This window comes from Macaca fascicularis, chromosome 2 (assembly GCF_037993035.2).
Source record: "Macaca fascicularis isolate 582-1 chromosome 2, T2T-MFA8v1.1".
NCBI classification, from domain to species: domain Eukaryota; kingdom Metazoa; phylum Chordata; class Mammalia; order Primates; family Cercopithecidae; genus Macaca; species Macaca fascicularis.
The window spans coordinates 97,387,389-97,413,549 of record NC_088376.1 but is presented as its reverse complement, the minus strand read 5'-3'; the positions used below and the strand labels follow the sequence as shown (position 1 = coordinate 97,413,549).

The 26,161-nt window shown below is 43.7% G+C and overlaps 1 protein-coding gene across 27 annotated transcripts in view; it reads right to left on the bottom strand.

The window, feature by feature from the left end:
- Positions 1-305: 305 nt before the first annotated feature.
- MAP3K13 (mitogen-activated protein kinase kinase kinase 13) overlaps positions 306-26,161 on the bottom strand; it is a 190,092-nt gene continuing 164,236 nt past the window's right edge. For 26 of the 27 annotated variants that reach the window (XM_065540323.2, XM_074031586.1, XM_065540322.2 and 23 more), the window contains 7 exons: positions 19,825-19,934; positions 17,591-17,707; positions 16,498-16,635; positions 9,410-10,196; positions 5,773-5,843; positions 2,638-2,935; positions 306-808 (listed from right to left, as the gene is read on the bottom strand). In XM_065540323.2, the coding sequence (XP_065396395.1) occupies positions 707-808; positions 2,638-2,935; positions 5,773-5,843; positions 9,410-10,196; positions 16,498-16,635; positions 17,591-17,707; positions 19,825-19,934 (1,623 nt within the window). In that variant the 3' untranslated portion in view covers positions 306-706. Of the gene's footprint in view, positions 809-2,637; positions 2,936-5,772; positions 5,844-9,409; positions 10,197-16,497; positions 16,636-17,590; positions 17,708-18,892; positions 18,957-19,824; positions 19,935-26,161 lie in introns of those variants that run through there. The other variant, XM_074031601.1, reaches the window with a different exon arrangement.

The following is a 26,161-nucleotide window of genomic DNA, read 5'->3' as shown; positions in this document are numbered from 1 at the left end:
TTGTTTTTCCCTCCTAGAGGAAGCACACGCGCTTGAAGACGTTGGGCGTGAGTATCTGGTCACCAGACTTTTCTAGGTCATTTCTGTAACCCACCTGGACAAGCTGGTTGAAGTGAATATGATCTGTTCACAAGTTGCCTGGAATGGCTTTTCTTTTGCTGTTCTTTGTGTTCTAAAACGTTAAATGTCTTGCTCTGGCTCTTCTTTAGTCACTTATGGCCAAAAGACCTGGTCCCCTGTTCAAGCAGCAATAATACCTCCCGGCCCCACAAATTCCCAAGGATGTTGCTCCTAAATTCCACTTATTTCTTTTTTTCTGTTCTTTTCTTTTTCTTTATCTCTTTTTTTTTTTGCAAGAAATTATTGTATCTCTATCTCATATATAGTTCACTCTTTACAGTACAAAGTGTTAAAATGTCAAACAAAAATAAATATCAATGTTACAGTAGCTAGAATATTCAATAAAATAGATCCCTGCCATTCTTGATTGAAATGTTCAGTGAGACTTAATTTCATTTGGATATTATTTTCCAGAGATTTGCGAAGTTTCATGTTCCTGTTATTGCAGCTCATTTCTAGGGGGTGTAAAGATGGGGTAGTCTCTCTTCCCAGACAAAATGCTGGGAGAGAGTGGGACGAGTCTGGGGGTGGGGTGGATCTGAAATGCCAGTATAGTCACGAGATCTTCAGGATGTGTATTCCTTCGTTACCAGGTAGCAGAGCTGTAGTGTTTATTGGTCCTAACCGTGGCATCAGAACACTCCCCATCTGAAGAGTCACAGTCCGATTCTTCAAACTGCATAGGGTTCTGCAAAGGCAAGACAAAATAAAACCTTAATTCATTTCTATAATCACTCAGTAAATATACGCTCAGTAAATATATGTCAAACACCTCCCACACAACAGGCACTGTGCTTGGTAAGGGGGCTACAGAGGTAAATGAGACCAGGTCCTGTCTTTGTGGGGCTTATGGAGAAAGAAAACACATAAAGATGATGATGATGATTGCTACGACAATAATAACAGTGCCCACCACACCACCACTTCTGTAGCGTTTGCTGTGCTCCAGGCACTGTTGTACTTTATTTATTTATTTAGAGATGGAGTCTCACTCTGTCGCCCAGGCTGGAGTGCAGTGGTGTGATCCCGGCTTGCTGCAACCTCCGCCTCCTGGATTCAAGTGATTCTCCTGCCTCTCGGCCTCCTGAGCAGCTGGGATTACAGGCGTGTGCCACCACGCCCGGATAATTTTTTGTATTTTTAGTAGAGATGGGGTTTCACTGTGTTAACCAGGATGGTCTCGATCTCCTGACCTCGTGATCCGTCCACCTTGGCCTCTCAAAGTGCTGGGATTACAGGCATGAGCCACTGTGCCCTGCGGTAAGTACTTTATTAATACATCTGTTAATCCATTTAGTCCTCATGATAACCCTATGAGACAGATGCTATTATCATCCCCTTTTTACAAAGAGGTTAAGTGGGTTGCCCAGGGTCCCACAGTAAGTAGAATGCTGCGATTTGCATTCAGGCAGTCAGATTCCAGGGTATACACTTACAACCACTATGCTAGCCTGCCTCTCCAAAGGCAATCCTGAATATGAAATAAAGTGCTATATGTCCTATGATGGCATCATCCAGGGAAGAGTCAGGGTATGGAGCGGGGAGGCTCAGACCTTTAAAATAATTTTTTTTTTTCCAGAGACAGGGTCTCACTGTTGCCCAGGCTGGAGTGCAGTGGTGTGATCACAGCTCACTGCAGGCGCAAACTCCTGGGCTCAAGAGATCCTTCCACCTCAGCCTCCCAATGAGCTGGGACTGCAGGCATGTACCATCACACTCAGCTAAATTTTTTTTTTTTTTTTTGTAGATGCAAGGTCTTGCTATCTTGCCCAGACTAATCTTGAACTCCTGACCCTAGTGTGATCCTCCTGCCTCAGCGCTGGGATTACAGGTCTGAGCTACCACACCTGACCTGGGCTCAGACCTTTAACCACGTTGGGAGATGGGAGTGGGAGGAGGGGATGTTTGAGTTAAATCTTGACATGAAGGGTTCCTGAGCAGTTCAATGTATGTGTGTCATTTGGGAGAAACTCCCTCATTTCTGGGAGCTCTGTTGATCTCTGTACTTCTACTTACTTCTTGGAGGCCTGATATGCTTTGGCTCTGTGTCCCCACCCAAATCTCATGTTGAATTGCAATTCCCAGTGTTGGGGGAAGCACCTGGTGGGAGGTGACTGGATCATGGGAGAGGATTTCCGCCTTGCTATTCTCATGATAGTGAGTGAGTTCTCATGAGATCTGATGGTTTCAAAGTGGGTGGCACTTCCCCCTTCGCTTTCTCTCTCTCCTACCACCATGTGAAGGCATGCTTGCTTTCTCTTCACCTTCTGCCATGATTGTGTTTCCTGAGGTCTCCCAGCCATGCTTCCTGTACAGCTTGTGGAACTGTGAGTCAATTAAACCTCTTTTCTTCATAAATTACCCAGTCTCAGGTAGTTCTTTATAGCAGTGTGAGAACAGACTAATACAAGGTTACTGTTATATCTTATTACTAAATGAAAATTGTAAAGGCTCTAGAGCCTTGAACCCCAAAGAGCAAAAAAGGGAACAGTGATGGGAGAAGGGAGAAGCCCCCACCTCATAGCCACGTTCTTCCACGCACAGCTTGCCCAGAGACATCTGAGTCTTCACACGGCGCACGGCACACTCCTTGTCAGAGAGCCCATCTGAGTGTGAGGATATGTCAATGGGAATCTCTGGCGTCTGGGACAGCAGGTCGTCTAGCTTCTCTGCCAAGCGGTCTTCAAGTTTATCAGCTAATTCATCAGGACTGTTTGAGTGGTCACTGGTATTTCCCTCCTCTCCATCAGACACAGAGAAATTCTCAGAGCTAAAGGTTGAATATGACTGGCAGCTGCTGATGCAGCGATGGGGCCTAGAACCAAGAAGAACCAGGAGAACTTAGTCGGAGGAACAACTACTTTCCTTTCCTTATCTGTCACTCATAATAGTGGTAGGGATAATCTAGTTTTCTTCCTGCCATCGAGGAGGCCTAAGAAATCAAGATAGGTAGAAACTATTTAACTTTTAACATTAAAGCAATGGACTGAATTTTATCCCCCACGAAATTCCGTGTTGAGGCCCTAATACCAGTGCGACTGTATTTGGAGACAGGGCTTTCAGGAGGTAAATAAACTTAAATGGAGTCATAAGTGTGGGGTCCTAATCAAATAGGATTGGTGGCCTTATAAGAAGAGGAAGAGATTCTCTTCATTCCTCCCTCCCACCCTCTTTCAACATGCATGTGCAGGGCAAAGACCATGTGAGGAAACAGAGAAGGTGGCTGGCTGCAAGCCAGGAAGAGAGCCCTCACCAGAAACTGAATCTGCTGACACCTTGATCTTGGACTTCCCCAGCTCCAGAACTTGAGAAATAAGTTCCTGTTGTTTAAGCCATCCAATCTGTAGTATTTTGTTATGGCAGCCCAAGGTAACTAACACAAGAAGGAAATTTTAATTTCCCCTTTCATTTGGTTTATATATTTATGTGACTAAATACTACACTCCAAGCTGATGGCTATGACTTGTCTTTGAAAAAAATCAGCTTGTCTAATCGTATTATGTACATGTATGCATGGTATGGAAATGTCCAAATTGAAATTATGCCTCTTATTTAGAGTCATAGATTCTCACAGGTGAAAGAGACTTTGGAGAGTCTCTGGACTAACTCATTTCCCAGATGAGAAAACTGGAGCCAGAGAAGGGAAGTGACTTGTTTAAGGCCACACCATGAGAAAAGGCAGAGCTGAGGTTTGGGCTGGGTCTACACACACTTTGGTCAGTGTCCTTCTCTAACCCCCATCCCTCACCTCCCCGTCAATCTACCCCAGCTTCATTTCCCAGAGCCCAGTATCCACTGGGCATGGTGACCCTGGAGGCCCAAGTGCCTTCACTACCTCTGTTGACCAACCTCCAACAGAAATGAGCTTGGAAGGAACATTCACTCTGCAGCTGTGGGTACTGCCCAGCCAGTTAGTAGCTCATTCCAGTTAACATCTGGGTTTGGCTCTGATGAGCCAGAGCTTCTGGGGAGAAAATTTGCAAAAGTTCCTCACTTCCTTCCCATTGTTTATAAGCAGCTTAGTAAATAAGAATGATATTAGCTTACACTGGCTTAAAAAACATAAGAAAACAAATAATAAAGACTGCCTTTTTCTTTTGCCATTGTCTGATCTTTCTGTATTTCTTAGTACAAAGAGTTTTTTTTTTTTTTTTTGGAGACAGAGTCTCACTCTGTTGCCCAGGCTGGAGTGCAGTGGTGTGATCTCGGCTCCCTGCAACCTCTGCCTCCCAGGTTCAAGCAATTCTCCTGCCTCAGCCTTCTGAGTAGCTGGGACTACAGGCGTGCACCACCATGCCTGGCTAATTTTTGTATTTTTAGTAGAGACGGGGTTTCACCTTGTTGGCCAGGCTGGTCTTGAACTCCTGATTCAGCCTCTCAAAGTGCTGAGATTAGAGGTGTGAGCCACAGCACCTGGCACAGTACAAAGAGATTTTATGCCATATGACCTAGGCCTGGCTGATGCCCAGGCCAGGTGATGGGGTGAGTTGGTGGGGGGTCGGGGGGCAGATCAGGGATATATAAGAAGAGGCCATAAAGAGTCCAGGAATAGCAGGGAATGAGAACAGATTTCAATTTAGTGCATAATGTGGGGATCCAGAATATAATTTATCAAAGGGCCAGGAGTCCTTTCATTTGTAGGGAATTCCTGTTTTGGGGCAGGTACACAAACCTTCCTGGGGAGACCTTCTCGGCTCACTGCAACCTCTGCCTCTTAGAGCATTACTCTTCAAGAACACAGTGTCTATTAGCAGAAAAAGACCTCTTGGTAGGAAAACTATCTTCTCCTCCACATTAGGGGCAGCTTTTATTTTAGAAGTAAGGGGAGATGGCCCGTATTGACTCCTAGCAGGAGTATTATTATCGCAATCTAAGCAAGAAGCTATTTCTAAGGCTGAGTTGAAGGTGGACTCAACTTATCTAATCATATTTAACTTGAGGTATAAAATCTAAGGCATGGGGAATGCTATGGACTGAACTGTCTTCCTCCCAAATTCATCAGTTGAAGCTCTAACCTCCAATATAATTGTATCTAGATAGACCCTCTAGATAGGGTCTTTAGGAGGTAATTAATGTTAAATGAGGTCATAAGAGTGGGCCCCTAATCCAATAAGACTGTGACCTTTTAAAGGAAGGAAGATCTCTCTCTGCCATGTGAGGAAACAGCAAGAAGGTAGCTGTCTGCAAGCCAGTACGAGAGCCCTCATCAGGAACCGAGTCACCTAGAACCTTGATCTTGAACTTCCCCAGCTCCAGAATTGTGAGAAATCAATTTCTGTTTAAGCATCCAGTTTGTGTAACAGAAGCCTGAGCAGACTAACACAGGGAGACACACTAGAAACCAACACAATTACCCATAAAATAGCATGGCCATCTGTCACAAACTGCCCACTGTATTCTCAGTTGTAATCTTGAATCTGTATTCATGCTCCTCATCATGAAGTTGCTGTAAAATGAATGCTGATGAACTAGGATCTGCTGTGCACGGACAACTGCCAAAACATGGCAACAGGAAAACATGAACACAGTGAGTTCAAAGTTGCCTATAAGGTGGCTGCCAGGGAATCACCTGTGGTTGAAGAGCAGGAGTGGTAAACTTAGGATTTTTTCCCCATTCCACTAAAAGCAATCATGTGCATTTGCTGGTTTTACCTTTGTCTTCGTGGAAATTCAACTTCACTATCTACTTCCCCTTCTTCCTCTTCTGAGGAGTCATCTCCACTCTGAGGAGAACAAGGAGAAAAAAGTTTTATTTATTTTAGTGTCACTCTCTCTCTCACACCATCCCCACTATCTGTAAAAAATGTAATTATCATCAAAAGGCATTCATTTAATAGTAGCTTGCTGAATGTCATCTTTAAACATACATGTCCTCATTATTCATTTAGCAACTTTTCCAGAGTACCTGTGATGGTGGCCTGCATTAGATGCTGGAAGACGTGTAGAACTGAGTGAAATTTATCTCTGTCCTCAGGGAGGTGATGGCTCCATTAAAGTGTCCAGAGGTGAGTGATGGAGAGGGAAGTTGGAGAGGAGATCTTGGATTTGGGGGCAGTCTCTTGTAATCATTGTCACTAGTGGTTCCAGGCTCTGTCATAGAAGTGATCTTTGAAATCCTCAAAGCCCAACAATTACTTTTTCCCTTTTTATATACCAATCCCTTTTTCACTAATATTATGTGGTTGGATAGAGATTTTTGAGGGTTAGACTATATCCTGTTTGTACTGTATGCCTCACTCCATTAATACAATTCTGCATACAAAATTGGTGTTATCCCTATAAATATATGTAATTATTGTTTGTCAATTAAAAGAAAGTACTTAATGCATTTTTATTGAGTCAGCATGTTGGCAGCAGTAAGAGAGCTCTGGCTGGGACACCTGAGGCCCCATGATTGCTGGGGCTCCATGGTTGATCTGGAAGGCGGGCTAAGTGTCCTGACTGAGGTGATCTTCCTTTACAGAGAACTCATCTCAAACCAAGGGCATAGGAGCAGCCACACTTAAGATCAACTGTCCTTAAGCACAGCATCATGATACGCTGGATTACCCAATCACTTGTAATGTGGGTAACTGGGTCCAAGGAACTGTACCAAATATTGAGAATAATTTACCTTTTTAAAAGTCAGTTTTAAAATATCATGACTCTTACTTGTATTCTGATATGCTTTTTTTTTTTTTTAAATAGGAAAGACAGAGATGAAGTTATCCTGACTGCTGAGATGAGCAGTTTACCCTAGGAGGACCTATGGGACTATATTTTGGTAAAGAAAAGTTGAGCTGCTCTGTGGGAGTGAGGTTCCAATGAAGCCAAATGTACAAGGTATGTGTTCTACGGCGTAAAGACCCGTAGATGATATCACAACGGCATGAGAAAGGTTCAAAGATACATGTTATCTGGGGGAGCCTAGGGGATGGGGTGACTGCTAAAGGGTGCGGAGTTTGTTTCTGGGGTGATAAAAGTGTTGTAAAATTGGTCATGGTGATAGTTACACAACTCTGTGGATAAAAAGCATTGAACTATACACTTTTAAACAGGGGGACTGTATGGTATGCAAATTATATCTTAATAAAGAAGTTACCAAAAAATACAAGTTACTGGCCATCGGAGTTGGAGGAGCAGAGAATGGATTGGCCCAAATCAACTGCACCAGCTGAAACACAATTATTTATTTATTTATTTATTTATTTATTTATTTATTGAGACAGAGTCTTGCTCTGTTGCCCAGGCTGGAGTTCAGTAGTGTGATCTTGGCTCACTGCAACCTCTGCCTCCCAGGTTCAAGTGATTCTCCTGCCTCAGCCTCCGAGTACCTGGGATTACAGGAGTGGACCACCATGCCCGGCTAATTTTTGTATTTTTAGTAGAGACAGGGTTTCACCATATTGGCCAGGCTGGTCTCAAACTCCGGACCTCAGGTGATTTGCCCGCCTTGGCCTCCCAAAGTGCTGGGACTACAGGCGTGAGCCACCGTGGCCAGCCCCTGAAACACAATTTAATCTCTGGGACTGCTTAGTCAGTACAGGAGCAGCAGTGTAGGTGGAGGGGGAAATGCAATTCTCAGATGACAGCCCTCAGCTTCAGCTTCTTTTCTACTCAATGCCTAGTTGACCAGACATACTCATTACATTTTATACCCTTTCATTCCTTCAGCTAAATTCCTGATGAACAATGATGATGAGATGAAACCATACTTAGAATTGGGTGGGTGTCTAGCATGTTGTAAACATTTTTCATACATAATCTTCTTTTTGACTCATAGCAAGAAGAGCTAATACTTTTGGAAAAGTGCTATGTTCCAGACCCTGTTTTAAATGCTTTATATGTATTCATGCATGTAGTCTTTATATCAACCGATGAGGCAGAGTCCAATGTTAGGCCCATTTTATAGACAAGGAAACTGAGGTCCATAGAGGTACTAAGTGGAAGAGTGTGGCTTTTTTTTTTTTTTTTTTTTTTTTTGAGATGGGGTCTCACACTGTCGCCCAGACTGGAGTGCAGTGGCGGGATCTCAGCTCACTGCAGCAGCCACCTCCCGGGTTCAAGCAATTCTCTGCCTCAGCCTCCTGAGTAGCTGGGATTACAGGTGCCTGCCACCACGCCTGGCTAATTTTTGTATTTTTGGTAGAGATGGGGTTTCACCATGTTGGCCAGGCTGGTCTTGAACTCCTGACCTCATGATCCACCTGCCTCGGCCTCCCAAAGTGCTGGGATTACAAGCATGAGCCACCACGCCCGGCCAAGAGACTGGCTTTAAAGGAAGATCTGTCTGACTCCTAGGCTCGCGCTCTTAACTGCTATGGTAGTCTGCTTCCCAGCTGACAAATCCTAGGCAGCCAGTGGATAAGGAGGAGAGAAACAGGTTTCAATGACTAAGAACTATCTGGGTCACGATGCCTGTCAATTAAGGCAATGTTTTCCAAAGTAAATTGTGAAGAAAGCTAGTGCCACGGGGGATTAATAGATGTTAATTTTAAAAGGCAGTATGTTCAAATAGGTGAGGAAATGCTCGGTTAAACAAGTTTACTGCATGATTTCTCAAAGTAGAGGACTGTTAATGTGCACTAGGAATATGTATGAGGGGATGAGAGAATACTGTGCTTCTTAAACTTACTCTATAACAGGCTCCTTACTTCCCGTAACATCCCTCAGGACTAGAGCTGTAGCATAGTGGTTTCCAAACTATTTTGATTACATATCCCCACTACATAGTTTTTTTTTTTTTTTTTTTTTTTTTTTGAGACAGGGTCTCGCTCTGCCGCCCAGACTGGAGTGCAGTGGCACGATCTTGGCTCAGTGCAACCTCCGCCTCCCAGGTTCAAGCCATTCTCATGCCTCAGTCTCCCGAGTAGTTTGGATTAGAGGTGTGTGCTACCACCTGGCTAATTTTTATATTTTTTTAGTAGAGACCATGTTGGCCAGGATGGTCTCGAACTCTTGACCTCAAGTGATCCTCCTGCTTTGGCCTCCCAAAGTGCTGGGATTATAGGCGTGAGCCACCGTGCTCAGCCCATATCCCCAATATATAATTATGTATTCATAAATTATTATACATACACTTGACTCAGTCCTCTGGTTCAGTAGTTCCTAAAGTGTATTCTGTAGTTTATCACTTAAGTAGTGTGGAAAGAATGAATTTAAAGTAAAATAAATTTCGATTTATGTTTCTGTTATCTTGTCCTTTTACAAAATGTATGCTTTTTACGTAGCTCTCTAATGTATCTAACATAACAGGCTCTGGCATTCTTTGAAGGCAGTGACGCAGGCCCCTCTTGTCATCACACTTTACCTTCTGCAGAGGCCTTGTTTTTCGAGGTAGCGCTGGAGGGGTGACGAGATGAGAGGTGCCGAGGGATGACTCAGACCTACAGCCGCTGAATTCATTTTCTTCCATTTTCTCAGAACTCTGGGCGTTTTCCAAGAGAGGATTGTGTGCTGGTGACTTGGAAAGGTCAGGGCTCCTCCCCACTGGCTCAGCAGAGGGTATGTCTAAGGACCCATACTGTTCTGGCCTGCACTGAAGGCAGGGGTCATAAGGGTCAGCCTGGCAACAGCCCCAGGGACCAGCTTGGCCCTTGTCAGGCTCAGAACTTCTCCAGCAATCTGCAGCCATGGCTGTGGAGATGAGGTCAGGGCTCGAGCCGGGCAGCTGTCTCTGAGCATGGTTGCTGAGTGGGCTCCGCAGGGCTGCTGCTGGGCCAAAATACCTCAGGTTGTTGGCGCAGGTTGCAATGTCCTGTCCGTGCATATTGAGTCTGGGATGGTGACTCTGGGACATGGCAGGAGGGGGCTGCTGGTATTGCTGCTGCAGAGAATTATGGTGATGGAGAGAAGGGTATTGGGATTGAGCTTGGTGTAGGTAAGCAGGATGGGGTGAATTTTCCTGGGCTGGCTGGTTTTTCAAGATCGCCGCAAAGTCACTATGGCTGCCTCTGCTATTCCCTCGACGGTGGCGTGGTTTGCTTCGATACCGGCTCTTGCTGCTAGAGGTGGACATTTTGGGACTTACGGACAAAGGGGATGCAGTGGGAGCCACTTCTGTGCTGGGGATCCCTTCCGACCTCAACAAGTCTGGCCTGGGAGAAAAGAACAGATTTAGTCTGAAACACATGAAAACACATTCAAGTTTGGGGAAATTTATCCTAAGACTTAAAATACATAGAGCCTTTGAATCAGCAGTCACCGGGATTTATCCAATAGAGATAATGTATGAGGAGTCTGCAAAATGTTCATGGAAAATGCATATTATGAAAAAGCTATGCATGGATCTCAAAAGTTTTTGCATCAAAATAAACTTGTACCACCTTATTGGTGACGTCTGTAAACATGATCTAGTTTGAGGCACTCAGAACAATCGCTTTGAAAACAGCCCCTATCAGAGCAACATGAATTCTGCTACAATTAAAGAACAGCAAATTTGTGGGGAAGCTTAAGTGGAAGAATGATGAACACATCGACGCCTTATGAAAAGTTTATGGGGACAAAGTCCCAAAGAAATCAGCAGTTTACAAATGGATAACTTCTTTAAGAAGGGCTGGGCTGGGCGCAGTGGCTCATGCCTGTAATCCCAGCACTTTGGGAGGCCAAGGAGGGTGGATCACGAGGTCAAGAGATCGAGACCAGCCTGGCCAACATGGTGAAACCCCGTCTCTACTAAAAATCAAAAATTAGCTGGGCGTGGTGGCGCGTGCCTGTAGTCCCAGCTACTCGGGAGGCTGAGGCAGGAGAATCGCTTGAACTCGGGAGGCAGAGGTTGCAGTGAGCCGAGATGGTGCCACTGCACTCCAGCCTGGGCAACAGAGCGAGACTCTGTCTCAAAAAAAAAAAAAAAAAAAGGGATGAGATGATGTTGAAGACGAAGCCCACAGGAACAGACCAACCACATCAATTTGTGAGAAAAAAAATTCATCTTACTCATGCCCTAATTGAAGAGAACTGATGATTAACAGCAGAAAAAATAGCCAACACAATAGACACCTCATTTGGCTCAGTGTACACAATTCTGATAGAAAAATTAAAGTTGAACAAACTTTCCACTCAATGGGAACCAAAACTGTTGCATTCAAATCAGCTGCGTACAAGAGCAGAACTTTCAATAGAAATTTTAAACACTTGAGATCAAGATCTTCAAACATCTCTTTAAATAAGTGAAATTGTAACAGGAGATGAAACACAGCTCTACCAGTATGATCCTGAAGACAAAGCACAATTAAAGCAATGGCTACCAAAAGGTGGAACTGGTCCAGTCAAAGCAGACTGGTCAGGAGTAAAGGTCGGCTGGGCGTGGTGGCTCATGCATATAATCCCAGCACTTTGGGAGGTCGAGGCTGGTGGATCACCTGAGGTCAGGAGTTCGAGACTAGCCTGGCCAACATGGTGAAACCCCATTTCTACTAAAATTACAAAAATTAGCCAGGTGTGGTGGTGGGTGCCTGTAATCCCAGCTACTCGGGAGGCTGAGGTAGGAGAATCGCTTGAACCCAGGAGGCGGAGGTTGCAGAAAGCTAAAATCACGCCACTGCACTCCAGCCTGAGTGACAAGAGTAAGACTTCGTCTCAAAAAAAAAAAAAAAAATGAGTAAAAGTCGTCCAGGTCAGGCTCACACCTGTAATCCCAGCACTTTGGAGGCCAAGATAGGAGGATTGCTTGAGGCCAGGAGTTTGAGACCAGTCTAGGCAACATAGCAAGACCCTGTCTCTACAAAAAAAAAAAAAAGCAAAGGTCATGGCAACAGTTTTTTGGGATGCTCAAAGCATTTTGCTTGTTGACTTTCTGGAGGGCCGTAAGAATGACAATATGTGCTTATTATATGAGTGTTTTAGAAAGTTAGCCAAAACATTAGCAGAAAAAAGTCCAGGAAACCTTCACCAGAGAGTCCTTCTCCACCATGACAATGCTCCTGCTCATTCATCTCATCACACAAGGGCAATTTTTCAAGTTTCTATAAGAGATCATTAAGCATCCACCTTACACTCCCAATGTGGCTCCTTCTCATTTCTTTTTGTTTCCTAATCTGAAAATACCTTTAAAGGGCATCCATTTTTCTTCAGTTAATAATCTAAAAAAGACTGTAGTGACATGGGTACATTCCCAGGACTCTCGGTTCTTTAGGGATGAGTTAAATGACTGATATCATCACTTACAAAATTATCTTAACCTTGATGGAGCTTATGTTGAGAAGTAAAGTTTATATTTTTAATTGTTACCCTTTATAATTACATTTTCCATGAAGTTTTTGAAGTCCTCTCATATGTGCATCAAAATATATGTTTGATGATGTTATGTTACAGTATTATTTGAAATAGCAAAAAGCTGGGAACAACCTACATGTCCACTTATAGAGGATTTCTGTTATTCCTTCTGTATTATATCCTATACCTCACCCTAGCAAGGAGTCTTGTTTAAAGTGAGTACTCAGTGAAGCCTGAAGGAAGGAAAAGGAAGGGAGGGGTCAGAGAAGGAGGAAATACAGAGCTCAGCAGGAGGCTGAGTAGCAGCGCGAAGAGAAGGGCTAGTGCGGAGTGACACTGGCATTTCACTTTGATCCTAAAGGGAGGGGGTTCTTTCACAGTCCTGTTTTCACGTGTCCACTGGGCCAGTCGTGAAGATTATGTGCAAAAGAAAATCAGGGTCCTGAAGGTGAACCTGGCCCACACTGACTCCAAGGTCTGTAGGGAAACAGTAACTGGTTTCTGAACTGATGAACTGATCAGGGCAGAGTCCCTAGGATTACCAGGAAGAACCACTGCTTTCTTCCTACCAGCGAGTAGCCTTACCCTTCTTTGGACCAGAAAGACACAAGTCAGCATGAAATTTTACAGATAACAGGCCCAGACTTTTTTGTTTTTAACAACAGAATCCTCTCAAATGAATTATTATGAGAAGTGCAGTATATAAAACAGGTATAGTGCAACTGATTGAAGTGGAGAGCAGCAGCCCCTCTCTGCAGGGCTCCCGGGCTCCCCCTCCTTGTCCTTTCTACACCTGCAGTGGCCTCTGAGAAACCTCTGTACAAGCCTTTGAGTGTTCCAGGCTTCGCTTGGAAACCATAGGTACAATCCTGTTTTCACCATATGTGACGAAGAGCGCACAGCCCAGCCAAAAAGGCTCATACTCTCATAGCTCATTAGTGGTAGAATCCAGACAAAAAGTCTCGCCTAATTTTCAATCTGGTTTATTGAAGGTCAGAGTTCAAACTTGAAGGCACATACAAATCACCTGGGGAGCTTGTTAAAAATGAAGACTTTGATTTAGTAGGTCTGGGGTGGGGCCTCAGAGCCTGCAAGTATAACAAGCTCTCAGATGATGCTAAAGTGAGGCCACACATTGAATAGCCAGAGCTCATAAGTAGGCAGCAGGCAGCAGGAGATGGGTTTTTCTTCTTATACAAGAAAAGTACAGTTGAGGACTTGTCTTAGCATAGAAGTTCCAGGTATTAAGGGTTTAAGATAAGGTGGGTAGGGTATTGTCTGCTATTGGCAGCTTCCTGTCCCAGATTCAAAATTCTATGGTCAGCTGGCCAACTTGTACTGCAGAAAGCACTTGGTTCCTACTATTACAATACCCATTTTATGGAGAAGTGCACTGAGGATCAGAGGTTATGTTGGCTTGTATCCATCACAAAGCTAGCAAATGGCAGAACTCATAACTTGAACCCAAGTCTTTTGACCCTGAGGCATAGTTCTTCCTCATTTCAAGCCTCTCCTTATTATGGGGTATTCAGACTATCTTTTTGGACTGTACTCAGGTATGACAGGCTGGAAATGTCCATGATTGAACTTGACACTCTTCTTTTTAGTCTCTAACTAAACATAAACTGAAATCTGGGCTTAAGGATGGTTGAATGGTTTCTCCTCTCTAATTTCCTTCAAGGTCTCCAGACTTCTCACTAGGTAATCATTGCACTGTCCAAATCATGTGAAACTGAACTCCTTCAAGGGACAATCAGCTGACAGTACAGCTCTTTGCAGGTTGCCTTCTCGTGTTCAGCTAGCTCATTGACTAAGAATCTACTTGTGGTATCAAACTCCTTCAAACATTTCTCATAGCCAAAATAAAAGCAAACACGAGCTCATATTTTAAAAAGTTAAATAGTTCTATTTTCTCCCCCAGTGCTCTTTCTTTTCACTGTAGGCAGAAGGCAGGGAGCAGCCATCAGGCAGACTCTGTCCCTATTAGTACAACAAAAGAAAAGGGGTGTTGGGATTTATCCCACCCACAAGGATTGTGTCAGGTGGAATCTGAAAAAAGTTTCTCAGAACTTGACCATTAGATGCTTGGGGCAGTGGGTAAAAGCAAAATTGGGATTAGTCCGTGTAGTTACTCATTAGAAGTTAGGTACCTATTAATCCAGCTATGGCAGAATGACTGCCATTCTGATAGCATCATAATACATTCTTGGTTTGTGTTCTCTTATTACCTCTATTCTTACTGCATTTAGCTCACATCTCACTATTAGGTCTACACCCTAGGTTTAGGGACATTCCTTCCCTTTACATTAACTTAGCTAGGAGAGAGCCAACCCTCTGTTACTTGAGAGGAATGAGTCTCTACAGAGTTTGGTAAAGGAAAAATGAGAGGAAGAGAATTCCAAGATTAAACTAATATAAGGCAAATATGTAGTAAAAAGATGAAAGGGCAATCTTTTTTTAAACCATCCCAAAATACATTTTTTGAGCATCTATGATTTGATAGATGATTTCACATGTTATACGTATTATCTTATTTAAACTTCACAAAACTCCCATGCTAGGGTACAATGAGGGGAAACATATGGTTAGATGTAGGTAATAATCAAAGCCCCTGCTTTTGTTTCCATGATGAGTGATACGGTTTGAGTCTACATTCCCCACCCAAATCTCATGTCGGATTGTAATCCCTGCTGTTGGAGGTGGGGCCTGGTTGGGGGTGACTGGATCATGGGGGCGCGTTCTCATGAATGGTTTAGCATCATCCCCTGGGTGCTGTTCTCATGATAGTGAGTGAGTGAGTTCTCACGAGATTTGGTTATTTAAAGGAATGTAGCGCCTCCCACTTTGCTCTCTCTTCTTCCTATTCCAGCCATGTGAAGTGCTGGCTCCCCCTTCATCTTTCACCATGATTGTAAGTTTCCTGAGGCCTCCCCAGAAGCTAAGCAGAAGGCTTCATGCTTCCTGTGTAGCCTGTAGAACCATGAGTCAATTAAACCCTTTATCTTTAAAAATTACCCAGTGTCAGGTTTTTTTTTTTTTTTTTTTTTTTTGACACTGAGTCACACTCTGTCACCAGACTGGAGTGCAGTGGTGTGATCTTGGCTCACTGCAACCTCCAACTCTCTAGTTCAAGCGATTCTCCTGTCTCAGCCTCCCAAGTAGCTGGGATTACAGGCGCCTGCCACCATGCCTGGTTAAATTTTTTTTGCATTTTTATAGAGACAGGGTTTCACCATGTTGGCCAGGATGGTCTCTATCTCCTGACCTTGTGATCCACCCGCCTCAGCCTCCCAAAATGCCAGGATTACAGGTGTGAGCCACTGCGCCCAGCCAGGTATTTCTATCTTTTTTTTTTTTTTTGAGACGGAGTCTCATTCTGTCGCCCAGGTGGGAGTGCAGTGACTGATCTCGGCTTACTGCAAGCTCCGCCTCCCAGGTTCATGCTATTCTCCTGCCTCAGCCTCCCGAGTAGCTGGGACTACAGGCGCATGCCGCCACGCCCAGCTCATTTTTTGTAATTTTTTTAGTAGAGATGGGGTTTCACCATGTTGGCCAGGATGGTCTCGATCTCCTGACCTCGTGATCTGCCTGCCTCGGTCTCCCAAAGTGCTGGGATTACAGGTGTGAGCCACTGGGCCCTGCCCCAGCCAGGTATGTCTTTATGGCAATGCAAGAAGGAACTAATACAGTGAGTTTGCAGGTACTTTCCACATTATTAACAAGAACAAACTAAATGTGTGAATACAAGTAGGCATGCATGGACTACTGTGTCATAAATCAAGAATTATGACTAACCCAATTCTGTGTCCTAGAGATCAAAAAAATAAAAAGAAATCTCATGTGCTGTAATTGTACCATTTTAGCCATGAGGACACTGGGGTTGACAGAGGTAAAGTCATATACCTTATAAGGCAGGTCCAGGATTTGCATCCAGGTCTGTCTGGCCTCCAGTTTATTTACCTTTCCATGCTAAGACAATAAATATTTATGCCACAGATGTAAAAGCTGGATTTCTAAAGTCTGTGATACTCCCTCACCTTCCTACTCTGTTTTACCTAGAGAAGAGTATCTCTACACTCATCTGATGAGCTACAGAAGAGGCCACATCCATCATCATGTGAGAATGGATTTGTAGGGGGCTTTTTCCCCATTTATCTGAATACTGTGTTTGTACAGGTGTCTCACCGTTTGGTCTGCATCCCAGATTTGTGAGGCACTCCTTTCCTTTTCATGAGTTTCTCCATGGCGTTGGAGTGGATGATTGGACGAACAGGGTGTCGTTTGTAGGTGCCAGGATACTTCTTTTCCACTGCTTGCTCACGCCTGAAAAATACACGCAAAAGCCACACCTCAGTCATTGCAGACAGAAAGGATATGCAGAATATTTTCACAGGCTAATTCTACCCACAGATTCTGGCCATATTTAGCAGATACAGGCTATTTGAATAACAAAGCTGCCATTCAGGTTTAAAAAACAAACAAAGCTGGCACGGTGGCTCACGCCTGCAATCCCAGAACTTTGAGAGGCTGAGGCGGGTGAATGACCTGAGGTTGGGAGTTTGAGACCAGCCTGGCCAACATGGTGAAACCCCGTGTCTACTAAAAATACAAAAATTAACCGGGTGTGGTGGTGGGTACCTGTAATCCCAGCTACTTGGGAGGCTGAGGCAGGAGAATCACTTGAACCTGGGAGGTGGAGGTTGCAGTGAGATCATGCCACTGCACTGCAGTCTGGGTGACAGAGCAAGACTCCGTCTCAAAAAAAAAAAAAAAAAACAATTCTAGATTCAAATTAACCTGACTGCATTCTGCTCTTCAGCTCATGGACTGACACTAATACTCACTTTCATTTCCCCAACATAATACAATGGCAGAAGTCCTGCTTATTTTCAGTAGCTGCTTTTTTGGTCAGGATTCCCAGGGTTTTCTTGCCACCATCAGGAGGACCTTACACCACTTTCAGCAGCCAACACATTTCCCCAGGCGGCAATCGGCTCCCCGCTCTCCACCCTGTGCTCTTTTTGAAATGCGGACCCCTTCCCAATGCAGCAAATGACTGCCAAGTGCATGTTCCCCTATAACTTGCTCTGTGGCAACTCTGCTTATTTGTATACCTCGCTGGGGGCAGGGACCTGTGCATAGCACATCCTGGAAGGAATGTTGGGTGAATGAATGAAATATCTGCCAGTTCTGAGTAGCAGCAATGTGGAAGGGTAGTATGTTTCTGCTGATTGACAGACTCAAATCAGTAAGAACAGACACTGGTCTGGATACATACTTAATGAGCTCCTTCTCCCGCATTTCTAGCTGCAGCATGATGGCACTCAATTCCATGTATAAATTATTCGCCCGCTCAAGCTTCCGCTCATAGTGTTCACGAATATCCAACGCATGCCTATCAAAGAAAACACAGGGTCAGCCAGGCCAACCAACTTCGGGAGAAAAAAGTCCGCTTGATGAAATACGAAACAGGATGATTGATCACAAAAGCATTTGCCCAAGAGCCCTCGTAGTTTAAGGTTCCCTTGTCCAGCGCAGTAACTCAGACAAAATGGAATGGGAGGTGGGAAATCTAAGCTCTCCACTTGGTTTATTCTAAAGGGCCCATCAGTCGTATAGAATAGCCAAGAGGGCCACAGATAAAACTCTGTCTATAATTTGTCCTATCTTAATAAGAATACAGTAGAAGAGACTCATATGTTAATGGAAACATGCAGTTAAAGCCAACGCCATGATCACTCATTTACACTTAGCCATGGCCCAGATCCTGTGTGATACAGTGGTTGGTATGGTCTGAATGTTTGTGTCCCCCCCAGATTTATATGTGAAACCTAACACCCAAGATGATAATGTTAAGAGGTAGGGTCAGCCAGGTGCAGTGGCTCACGCCTATAATCCCAACACTTTGGGAGGCTGAGGCGGGTGGGTCATGAGGTCAGGAGTTCAAGACCAACCTGGGCAATATGTTGAAACCCCATTTCTACTAAAAATACAAAAAGTAGCCCGGCGTGGTGGCGCACACCTGTAGTCCCAGCTACTTGGGAGGCTGAGGCAGAAGAATCGCTTAAACCAAAGAGGTGGAGGTTGCAGTGAGCTGAAATGGTGCCCTGCACTCCAGCCTGAGTGACAGAGCAAGACTCCATCTCAAAAAAAAAAAAAAAAAAAAAAACGACACAGAGGTGGGGTCTTTAGGAGGTGATTAGGTCATGAGAGCTCTGCCCTTGTCAATGAGATGAGTCCCCTTATAAAAAAGACTTGAGGGAGCCCTTTTGCCCTTCTGCAGTGTGAGGACACAGAGAAGGTGCCATCTATGAGAAATGGGCCCTCACCAGACACTGAACCTGCTGGCACCTTGATCATGGACTTTCCTGGCTCCAGAACTTTGTCCAACACATTTCTATTGTTTATAAATTATCCAGTCTAAAGTTTGTTATAGCAGCTGGAACGGACTCAGATGCGATTGTATTAGTCTGTTCTCACAGAGCTATGAAGAAATACCCGAGACTGGGTAATTTAATAAAGGAAAGAGGTTTCACTGACTCACAGTTCTGCATGGCTGGGGAGGCCTCAGGAAACTTACAATCATGGCAGAAGGCAAAGGAGAAGCAGGCACCTTCTTCACAGGGCAGCAGGATGGAGTGAGTGCAAGCAGGGGAAATGCCAGACGTTTATAAAACCATCAGATCTTCTGAGAACTCATGCATTATCACAAAAACAGCGGGGGCGGGGGGGAACTGCCCCCAAGATCCAGTTACTCCATCTGGTTCTGTCCTTGACACATGGGGATAATGGGGGTTACAATTTGAGGTGAGATTTGGGTAGAGACACAGCCAAACCGTATCAGTGATTATCCATGAACATGTCTTATCTGTCTCTCTCTCTTTTTGAGAGAATCTCACTCTGTCACCCAGGCTGGGGTGCAGTGGCACAATCTTGGCTCACTGCAGCCTCCATCTCCTGGGTTTAAGTGATTCTCATGCCTCTGTCTCCTGCATAGCTGGGATCACAGGTGTTGTGCGCCACTACATCCAGCTAATTTTTCGTATTTTTAGTAGAGATAGGGTTTTGCCGTGTTGGGCAGGCTGATCTCGAACTCCTGGGCTCAAGTGATCCGCCTGCCTTGGCCTCTGAAAGTGCTGGGATTACAGGTGTGAGCCACTGCCTTGGCCTTATATCTCTTAATAGATTATAAGCATCTTGAAGCCAGGGACTAAATCTTACACATTTCTGGAATTCCATGGCACCTAGGACACTGGCTGAATGACTAAATAGCATTGTTTCAAGAATCTTTGTTGCAGAGACATAATAAAAGAGGATAATGGAGTTGGGAGGAAGGGATAGGAAAGAGATATAAAGGAGGGCTAACTTTTGGGGCAACTTTTAAAGAGCATTAACAATAAAACGCAGAGGTGAAAGGTGTGTGGAAAGTGCAATGGTGGTTATGAAGAGCGTTCCTGCTACCATCGGAAGACCTGGGGATGAGGGCAGGTGGGGAAGGAGGGATGAGCTGACCTGAGCTCTTCTCTGCGCCTTCGAATCAGCTCTTCATCTAACCGGTGTATACAAGTTCCTTCACTTTTGATCTTCTCAAAATGTTTCTTCACTTCCTCTCTCCATTCAGCCTGGGCAAGGACAAATTAGATTTTGATAAATTCCAAGAGTTTCAATCCCTGATATATCCAAAAAGTCACGTACAAGATTTTTCATTCCTGCATGCTTATACTGAAGAGCCTTTTTTAGAATAGATGTTCAAAAAATATGATTTGATTGATAGCAAAATATCTGCTGCTACTATATCTCCATGCCCCAGCCCATTTCTATATTTCTACTCCAATATATGATGCTGTGTTTTTCCAAGTTTTCCTCCAGCACTGACTGAGGTACATCACAGCTGGCATGCTGGCCATCACTTCTGGAATAGAAGAGTTCACTTTAAGGCAAGATGGTGGCTCAGAGAGCCTCGCCAGAAAAAAACAGCTCTGATAACCACATGGAAACGTATATGTGCGTGTGAGATTACAAACATGTTTTTGGCCCCAGAATTCCTCCTAGGTTTTATTTGGGAAAGTATCTTGAGAAAATATCTAGAGTAGAAGACCCTATAGGCATGAACAGCAGGAAATGGGACTAGAAATATAAGAAACTATATGGGAATTTGGAGTTGAGGGAAAGAACAGAAAGGAGAGAAGGAGGAGGAGGAAAGAGAGAGTATGGCCAAGCAATTTAGTAGTTTGACAAAATTTTTAGAACAGGGATGGATGTCTAATACATGGTTTATGTTGTTCAAAATGTAAACTTCTTTAAATTTTCTAAACCTTCAGTGAGGTATCTGACATTCACTTAGGCTTTGAATGACTGCTTTTTTTTTTTAAGTGTTTATTTATTATTATTACTATTATTATTATTATTGAGACAGAGTCTTGCTCTGTTGCCTAGGCTGGAGAGCAGTGGCATGATCTCGGCTCACTGCAGCCTCCGTCTTCTGGGTTCAAGTGATCCTCCTGCCTCAGCCTCCTGAGTAGCTGGGATTACAGGTGCCTGCCACCATGCCCGGCTAATTTTTGTAGTTTTAGTAGAGGCGGGATTTCAGCATGTTGGCCGTGCTGGTCTCGAACTCCTGACCTCAAATGATCCACCCTGTTTGGCCTCCCAAAGTGCTGGGATTACAGGCGTGAGCCACCGCACCCGGCCCTGTTTTGTTTTTTAAAGAAAGGCGCTGAATTGAATGTTTGGTCAATATGGGACAAAGATAAAGGCACAACCACAGGGCAGCAGGGGTGGGGACCAAGAATTTTAGGAAGGCAAAGGCAGAATGGCCATTAAATTATCACTCTCCCAGAAATTTACAGAAGTATTAGAAAGGACACGCAGCTTTCCACAGGGCATGAAATTTCAAGCTAATTTTACCTAAATGTTAGGGGGTAGAAAAACCACTACTGGAATGTGGCCTATAGGCAGTAGACACAGAGAGAAACAACAAAAATAAGTTTCTTCATATTATGTATAAACTATCTTCCATCTCCAGAAGCTAATGAGATATAATTTCCAGTGAAGGCTAGATTTGTAACTAAATGTATCTAGTGGTATAATCTTCTCCTAAAATTATTCTACTACCTTTAGATTCATGTTAAAAAGTATCTCTCTAGATTGTAAGGTAGCTCCATTTTGAATTTGGTGAGGAATCTCCCTATTGTTTTCCATATTAGTTGCACCATTTTGCATTCTCACCAACAGTGTACAAGGGTTCCAGTTTCTCTACATCCTTGCCTATATTTTTTCAATTTAAAAAATTTAAAACAAATAATAGCAATCTCTAATTGCTATTGTGGGTGTGGTGGCTCATTCCTGGAATCCCAGCACTTTGGGAGGCCGAGGCGGGCAGATCATGAGGTCGGGAGTTCAAGACCAGCCTGGCCAACATGCTGAAACCCTGTCTCTACTAAAAATACAAAAATTAGCTGGGTGTGGTGGCACGCACCTGTAATCCCAGCTACTTGGGAGGCTGAGGCAGGAGAATCGCTTGAACCCGGGAGGCAGAGGTTGCAGTGAGCCAAGATCACGCCATTGCACTCCAGCCTGGGCAACAAGAGCGAAACTCCATCTCAGATAATAAATAAAATAAAATAAAATAAAATAAGACAGTAGCTCTCATTAAGTTATTATTATTACCACAATAATAAAAAGAGTATCTTTCTGGATCAAGTAAGAAGTTATTCTTAAGTAATTGTGGATTTATAGAAGGTTTTCCTCAAATTAGCTGTTTCTCATCTATTTTTATAGAGGAAATTATATTTTAATCATGCAAAAAATGATCATTCTGTAATATGCTAGATTTTCCCGTATATATATTGAACACTGGAGAGAAGTTTCCGTTGGTTGGTTGACTTTCAGGCAGCAAATCTATCCAACAATGTCATTAGAAAGCCAAGATCCAGAATACACTACTGCAGTCTATGGCCATACCACCTTGAACGTGCCCAATCTCATCAGAATACACTACTCTATTGTTTGCTAATGGCCTTTGACAGCAGCCCCTGGTAATGCTATTCTGTCAATCATCAGATCAAAGTCATGGAGCAGGAGGAGTATTTGAGCTTTAGGAGGTGAAAGAATGACAAGTGAAAGTAGTTAGACCAAAAAAGAATAAGAGTGTCAGATTTGTGTCTTGAAGTATCCTCTTTTGTGCAAAACTGTCACTGTATCCTACTAAAATACTTCGAGAAGGGATGAGAAAAGGAGTACCTCCCTCTGGTGGTGAGGAATTTTATCTCACAGATGAGATTTGTTTTAATTCTAGAGGAAATAAGTCTCCTGACATCTAGCTTATAATTACGGGAAGCTCAAGGAGAACTTTCTGAAGATTGAAATCTGTAAGAAAGTAGGTTTCCAGAAAGAAATTCCCTCCTGTGAAGAGGAAAAAGGATGTATGGGAAAACCAGGTATTGATGAAGAATGTGTTTCCCCCGAAGGTATCCTATTCTTGGCACATGTTAATTTTGAGTTCCATTTTATATACTTAGAATCTTATGGAAAAGAAGTTCCAATTTGAGCTTAATCTGCAATTCAGGCATGTCTGGGCACATATGAAGAAAGGGAGGATTGGCAAGCCTAAAGCCAATTTGCACAGCTGTCGAGGAGCCTCTGAGAGAGAAGACTAAGGGTGGGAGGAGTCCTGCCTGAGCTTGACCTATAACAAAGCCACCTGCCTAGGAGTGGAGGGGCATTTCCCATCATTTCACTACAATGCCTGAGAAACACTGAAATGTAACCAGCATTCCTCTCCTACTGTCCACAGTACTAATAAGAGCCTAATCAGTTAATAGGGTTGCTCCAAAAAATAAAAAAAATAAAAATAAAAAGTAAAGAAAGAGCTTAGTTAAGATAGAAGAGACATTATATTGTGGGTAGAAGATTTGAAAAGAAACGTGTTCTGATGGACAGCAGTCAGGCTCCGTACTATTCAAGGTTTTAGGCATCCACTGGGGGTCGCGGAATGTACCACGGATAAGTGGGGAATACTGTGTAGGTGTCAAAATGAAGTTGAATTAATAGATGAATGGATAAACAAAATGTGGTATATATACCATGGAATATTGTTTAGCCATAAAAAGTAAGGAAGTTGTGACACATGCTACAAAATACGTGAACCTTGAAAACACGCCAAGTGAAACAAGCCAGGCACAAACGAACAAATATTGTATGATTCTACTTAAATGAAATAACCTGGGATAGGCAAATTCATAGAGACAGAAAGTAGAATAGAGATTACCAGGGGTGGTGGGGAGGAGGGAATGTGGAGTTACTGCTGAATGAGGTGATGAAAATTTTTGGAAACAGATAGTGGTGACAATTTCACAACATTGTGAATGTAATTAATGCCACTGAGTCGTGCATTAAAAAAATGGTTAAAATCAGTCGGGTGCAGCGGCTCATGTCTATAATCCCAGCACTTTGGGAGGCTGAGGCGGGTGGATCGCCTGAAGTCAGGAGTTCGAGACCAGCCTGGCCAACATGGTAAAACCCCGTCTCTACTAAAAATACAAAAAATTAGCCGGCATGGTGTCAGGTGCCTGTAGTCCCAGCTACTCGGGAGGCTGAGGCAGGAGAATAGCTTGAACCCGGGAGCTGGAGGTTGCAGTGGGCTGAGATCACACCATTGCTCTCCAGCCTGGGTGACAAGAGTGAAACTCTGTCTCAAAAAAAAAAAAAATTTTTTTTTAATAGTTGGTTAAAATGGCAAATTGTATACTATCTTTATTTTTACCACACTTTTAAAAAAGTAAATAAAAAACAACAACAAAAAAGAAATTAAGCCAGTTCCAGCCTAGCTTAAGGAGTACAGAAGCAAAATGTTGGGGGCTTAGTAAAGGGAAATCAGATGGAATCAGAAAAGCCATAGTGGGGTCCAGTCCAACCCTTACTGGGCACACGACTCCTTCCCTGATGTGAGTGTCCAGCCTCTGCATATGCATCTGCTCCCTTACAAGAAGATTACTTTCAAGGCAGCAGAGTCTAACCTCAGAGTTGGGGTGTCTCTGCAACTCCTAGTCCCTGAATTTCTGGGTGGTCACAGTGGCACTCAAGAGAACACTAGAATGGTTCAAAGGCAGGGGGCTGAGAGAGCTTCAAAGTCAGGCACACGATCCACCTAGCAGCTGGGATCTGGAATGGGGTGAAAATGTTTTCTAAAGACTCATATCAAATGTAATTGAATACCAGGGACAGTAATTGCCTATTTGGAGAAATGGGTGATTGTCTAACAATGAAGCTATAGCTTTGGCAGAATCTAATACTGTATTGAAATTGGTTGCTTTGTTCATCTGCTCTATATAGGCTACATCTTTACACATGTGCTGTTGACAAAAAACGAATGACACATTTTCTCTCAGGAAGGAGTCAGCTGGGCTCTTGGCAGCACCTCTTGACCGACAGTTTTGGTAGCAAGTGGAGACCAGGGGCTAACAACTATTGATTGATAATTGACATTGAGAGGATCTTAGCAGGCAGGAGGAGGCAAGGCTTCAGGTACAAGAGGACTATAGAAAGAGCATGTGCCTGCCAAAAAGCCAGTTCTCCTCTACTGGGGCAGGATAAAGTCAAACACAATAGGAGTTCCCTGGCTGCCATCTTATTTATCTCAGGAGTTCATCAGAAAAAGAATCCAGAATGTAACAACCCAAAGGAGGCTTAATTTTTGTAGCTTAGTACAAAGCTACAAAAATTAAGGTGAATAATAACACCTTCATTTTTGTTTTATGCTATCATATGCAACTCAAGAATAATGACATAATGATATCTTTTTTTTTTTTTTTTTGAGATGGAGTCTTGCTCTATTGCCCAGGCTGGAGTGCAGTGGCTCGATCTCAGCTCACTGCAACCTCTGCCTCCTGGGTTCAAGCAATTCTCGTGCCTCAGCCTCCCAAGTAGCTGGGATTACAGGTGCCCACCACCACCCCTGGCTAATTTTTTGTATTTTTAGTAGACACAGGGTTTTGCCATGTTGGCCAGGCGGATCTCGAATTCCTGACCTCAAGTGGTCCACCCACCTCGGCCTCCCAAAGTGCTGGGATTACAGGCATGAGCCACTGTACCCAGCCAAGAATAATGACATCTTACGATCCAACTGTTCTTGACGTTCTACAATGCATTTGCAGTTTTATCTTTTCATTTGCTCCTCACAGAAACTCTCTAAGGAAGGGAAGATATGATTATCTTCATTGTTTTGGTGAATTAGCCGAGGTTTAGTGTAACTGAGTGACTTAGCCAAGACCACACAGTATGAAGTGACAGGACGGGGTTTAGACTAAAAGTCTCTTGCTATTTGTAGTACCTCACTAGCCAGTTCATATTAGCTAGAGGTAGCCTCACTTTCAGATCCAGAGACGAATTGACTTATAAATACCGAGAAAATTCTAGGAGGTAGCAAAATAGCAGATTTGGAGCTATTTAAGGAGAAGTGAAATTTTATGTCGGGAAAAAATGTGGAAGAATAAGTGAATACGAAAAAATGCTGCTGTGGTCTGAATGTTTGTGTCCCCTTCAAATTCATATGCTGAAATCTTAACCCCAAGGGAATGGCATTAGGACGTAGGGCTTTGGGGAAGTAATTAGGTCATGGGGGCAGAGCCCTCGTGAATGAGAAAAGTGCTCTTATCAAATAGGCCCAAGGGAGCTTGTTCACCCTTCCACCTTGTGAGGATACAGTCAGAAGGCATCACCCAGGAACCAGAACTCAGGCCCTCACCAGACACCAACTCTGCGGGTGCCTTAGACTTCTCAGTCTCCAGAACCGTGAGATTAACTTCTGTTGTTTCTAAGCCACCTAGTGTGTGACATTTTGTTGTAGCAG